The sequence below is a fragment of the Camelina sativa genome, chromosome 9 (genome assembly GCF_000633955.1).
Source record: "Camelina sativa cultivar DH55 chromosome 9, Cs, whole genome shotgun sequence".
Taxonomy (NCBI): Eukaryota; Viridiplantae; Streptophyta; class Magnoliopsida; order Brassicales; family Brassicaceae; genus Camelina; species Camelina sativa.
Window position 1 is genome coordinate 16,155,262 of NC_025693.1, and position 4,960 is coordinate 16,160,221.

Below are 4,960 nucleotides of genomic sequence, written 5' to 3' on the forward strand. Positions count from 1 at the left end.
CTATTAATATTTCATGAAATTGTTTTGGTGTGTTGAGAGCACAGTAGACCAGCTAATGTAACTTTCATATTTAAATAAAGAAATTGACATATAAGTGTCAATTCAACCTCCAAAGAATTTACACTATGATGACTTATACTAAATTATGATATGTGTATATATATAGTTCCAGTGTCGAATCTAGAAATTAATTTGACCGAGGGCAATAATATTATACCTTCAACAAAAAATAATTAAAAATCATGTTTTTCTAAAAATTTAATAAAATAAGAATAATAAGAGCATCATTAGTGGGATTACTCAGAAAGAGGATTGCTTAAAAAATAATATATAATAATAAAAGAGAAGAAAAAAATTAAAAAATCGGTGTTTGAGTGACTTGCTGAAGAATCGTTACTCTTAACAAATAGCCACGTGTCGTATTTCTAATGGTTGCCATTAATAAAAATATAAATATATATATATGATTAAAATAATATTTTTTTTAAAGTAACGATGTCATCATTACTGCAGTAATGATGGTCTAAGTGATGATGGTCTAAGTGATCTAATATAGTGTTTATACTGTTACCAAAAAAAAATGGGGTTTGTATATGTGTGAAATGGACTTTATAATTTTGGGACTGTTCTTAGTTATGTTTTATTTATGATTATGCTTCTGTCTTTAACTAAGTGCCTACTTATGGGGTCAGCATTTGCAGCCTACTTTTGCTTAATTTACATTTAAGGGCAGAGGCTATCATATTACTTAGATTTGATGTTTTCTTATAATGATGCAACAATAAAAAGACAAAAATATTTTGTTTTTTTAGTGAACAAGTATGTGAAGAGATGGAACTTGATCTATGAAATCAACATAGCTTGTAAGCAGGATGGGAAGGCTTACCGTAGGAGGGCAATATGAGCCAGTATGTGAGTTAGATCATATACTGCTTTCTTGTGTATTCTGTTAGATGAAAACAAAGACACCACAATGCTCAGAGATTCGACTCACGCCGGACGCGAGGAGGAGATTCGTCACAATCTTCTGCAATGACCTGGCAGACAGTGTCCTGGTACGTGGCAAGCAGACGGGTTTGGCAAGATACTGCAAAGCGTATTGACAGTGCCGGCGCTGACCCAGTGCAGTAGGTGCTTTTGCACCATGTCTCCTTAGGTGCTTTTGCACCATGTCTCCTGAATTTTTAATTTTTTTTTTAAAGGTTTTAGGTCTTATATTTTAGATATTTTGTATTAGGGTCATAAAGTTTGAAACATTGCAACTATAACCTTAGTTTTGGGGAAAAAAATAAAAATTTGGCACCAGATCCCAAAAAAAGTTGAGCCGGCCCTGCGTATTGAAGAAGTGAGTTGATCCATTTGTTTTGTTCCTTTGTGTTCATGTATCTTAATATATAGTTTCTAGAGTTACGCAAGAGTTATGGTAATGATATTAATACTAATTCGATTTGTCCATGGTAGCTAAAATAAATTAAACTAGAGTGATTGTGAACCCCACGAGAAATAGCATTTTATTTGTTTATTCATATTCGATTTTTAGGATATGATACTTTCTGAAACATATGTCGGATTTGTTAGAAGCAAAGGCTTCTTCTTCTTCTACAGAACAGAGCAAGTGTTTACTTTATTGTTCTGTTCTGCTAAGACTCTCTGTTTGTAAAGAACAAATCAAAATAACAGAAACAGACTTTTTTATTGATAAAAAACTTGTGTGTTTACATTATAGTTTCAATGCTTAAATAGATAAATAACAGATGCAAATGAGTTCAATCTCTTCTACTTGTGATGTGTAGACAATACGACATCATCGAAACATCACGACTCTTAACTAATAATTAACTTAATACATTACAAACTCAATTATCGATTAACACTCCCCCTTAATTGAGTTTGGGTCTTACTCCAAGCTTCCTCCTTAGTTCTTCAAACCTTGATCCGCCAAGTGCCTTTGTCAGAAGATCTGCAAGTTGAACTTCTCCTTCGCAATACTTGAGTTGAATTAAACCTTTTTGTTGTGCTTCTCGAACAAAGTGATACTTGATTTCTATATGCTTGGTTCTTCAATGTTGCACTGGATTTTTGCCGATTGCAATGGCTGACTTGTTGTCACAGTAAATTTGAACACCTTCTTCAGTCGTAAATCCAAGTTCTTCTAGAAGTCTCTGTAGCCAAATTGCTTGGTTTGTTGCTGCACATACTGCAACATACTCTGCTTCTATTGTTGATAGAGCCACAGTTTGCTGTTTGCTAGATTGCCAACAGAACATTCCCGAGCCACAGTTTGCTGTGTGCTCTTTTTGTCTTCAATTGAGCCTCCCCAATCGCTGTATGAGTAACCTACCAATTCTGGACTTTCAACACTTGTGAATTGAACTCCATAGTTAGATGTACCTTTGACATATCTTAAGACTCTCTTGGCTTCTTGATAGTGCTTCATGAGCGGCACACTCATGTATCGTGAGAGATAAGAACTTGCAAACATCAAATCTGGCCTTGATGCACAGAGATATAAGAGACCACCAACGATGCTTCTGAACTTTCTTGGTTCACCATATTTTTCATCATCCTCTATCTTCTTTGCATTTGGTGTAAGTGGAGAACTAACACTCATGCTTCCATTCATGCCAAACTTCTCAATGAATTTATTGGCATATTTTTCTTGTGATAGAAAAATTCCACGATCATCTTGAATTATTTCCATCCCCAGAAAATAATTTAATAGCCCCAAATCTGTCATCTCGAATTCCTTCTTCATATCCTCCTTGAACCTTTCGATAAGTTGAGAGTTGCTTCCAGTGATTACTAAGTTATCCACGTAGAGACTTACTATCACCACATCCTTGTCGTTCTTCTTCACGTACAAGGCTGCATCATTCATGCTTCTTTGAAATCCACTTTGAAGAAAGTATGAATCGATTCTTCCGTACCAAGCCCTAGGGGCTTGTTTCAATCCGTACAACGCCTTACTCAACAACAAGACTTTTTCTTCTTCTCCCTCGACTATAAACCCAGGCGGTTGTGCAACATAGATTTCCTCTTCGAGTTCTCCATTGAGAAATGCTGATTTTACATCCATTTGATAAAGCCTCCACTTCTTTTGTGCAGCTAGAGCAAATATGGTCCTTATTGTATCGTGTCTTGAAACAGGTGCAAATGTTTCAAGATAATCAACACTATATTGTTGAGAGAATCCTCTTGCCACTAACCTTGCTTTATACTTGATTGGATCTTTATTTGCATTGGTCTTGATACGATAGATCCACTTCACGGTAATAATGTTTTTCTCTTTTGGTTTCTCCACAAGTTGCCATGTTCCATTTTTCTCTATCATCTTGATTTCCTCTTCCATGGCACTTCTCCATTCTCTGATCTTGGAGGCTTCATCATATGTCTGTGGTTCCTCTGTTGTGAAAAACATGCTTCATATGCTGGAATCGCTTCTTCTAGATTCGTCCTAGGTGCGATTTGCATTATATCAGTGATGGACTTGTATCTCTTTGGCGTTTGAGAAGATGTTGGAGCGTCTTCTTCTTCATCGTGATTTAGATCACCGGGTTGAGGCAAAACTGGATTGTCGCTTATTTGTTGTTGATCTTCTTCATCTCCTTGATCTGGAAGGATATTGAGAGGAAGACAAAAGTTCTTCTTTACTTCTGTCTGTCTTTCCCAATCCCATTTCTTTCCTTCTTCAAATGCTACATCTCTTGATATCTCAACCTCCTCATTTTCTAGAATGAGCACTCTATATCCTTTGGTTGTACTGCTGTAACCAGTGAAGACCCCACGCTTTGCTTTTTCATTTAATTTCCTTCTGTTCTCTTTTGGCACATGAACAAAACATAGACTCCCAAAAATCTTTAGGTGACCAACTGTTGGTTTATGGCCACTCTACTTCTCAATTGGCGTGATATCTTCCTCCTCTATGGCTTTGGTGGGTAAACGAGTTTGCAGATATGTTGATGTATATACTGCCTCAGCCCAAAGCTTTTGAGGTAGTCCTTCATCAGTAATCATGGTTCGTGCCATCTCCACTAGAGACCGGTTCTTACGCTCTGCAACACCGTTTTGTTGTGGAAAGTATGGAACTGTTACTTGTCTCTCGATTCCCCATTCATGACAGTAGCCATTGAATTCGCTTGATGTGAATTCACCTCCACCATCGGATCAAGCTTCTTTATCTTGTTTCCCGATTGAATCTCCACCAAGGACTTATACTTCTTAAAGATCACAAATACTTCAGATTTGTTTTTAAGAAAGTATATCCAAGACATATGAGTGTAGTCATCAATGAACAATAAGAAGTACCAGCTTCCATTGAGTGACTCTGTTTGCATTGGCCCGCAGACATCAGTGTGAACAATCTCAAGTTTCTCCGTTGTCTTTGTCAGGGATTCCTTGGGAAATGCATCTCTTGCTTGCTTTCCACGCTTACATGCTCCACATACTTCTCGATTTGTTTGCAACTTTGGTAAGCCATCCACCATCTTCTTCTTTTGCATTTGTAGTATTCTCGAATTTCCCACATGACCCAATCTTCTATGCCATAACTCCATTTCTTCTTCTGCTTCACGAGCTGCCATGGCATCTTCTTGAGAAGAATTCCATTTTATTGGAAAACTCTTTCGAACCATCTTAATCTCCATAATCTTTTTCCTTATAGGATTTAAGATTATACAGCGCTTGTTTTCGAACTTGACACGGTATCCATGAGATATTATTTGTGGAACACTTAGAAGATTCTTCTCCAATCCTGGTACTAGAAAAACATCTTTGATGACTCATTTTCCTTTTTTAGTCATGATAGTGATGTCTCCTTTGTCGGCTGTCATTACGACCGCTCCGTTTCCGACTTTGATCGGAACGTTAATACTTCTATCCAATGTTGTGAAGTATTTTTCTTCCTTTGTCATGTGATTGGTGCAGCCACTGTCTACCAACCAAATATCTTCTCGCTTGATTG

General features: G+C 36.9%; 1 protein-coding gene across 1 annotated transcript in view; it reads right to left on the reverse strand.

The window, feature by feature from the left end:
- Positions 1–1,171, reverse strand: part of LOC104715338 (UDP-glycosyltransferase 76E6-like) — a 3,617-nt gene extending 2,446 nt beyond the window's left edge. The window contains exon 1 of the mRNA XM_010432751.1: positions 995–1,171. Coding sequence (XP_010431053.1) covers positions 995–1,171 — 177 coding nt within the window. The remainder of the gene's footprint in view (positions 1–994) is intronic.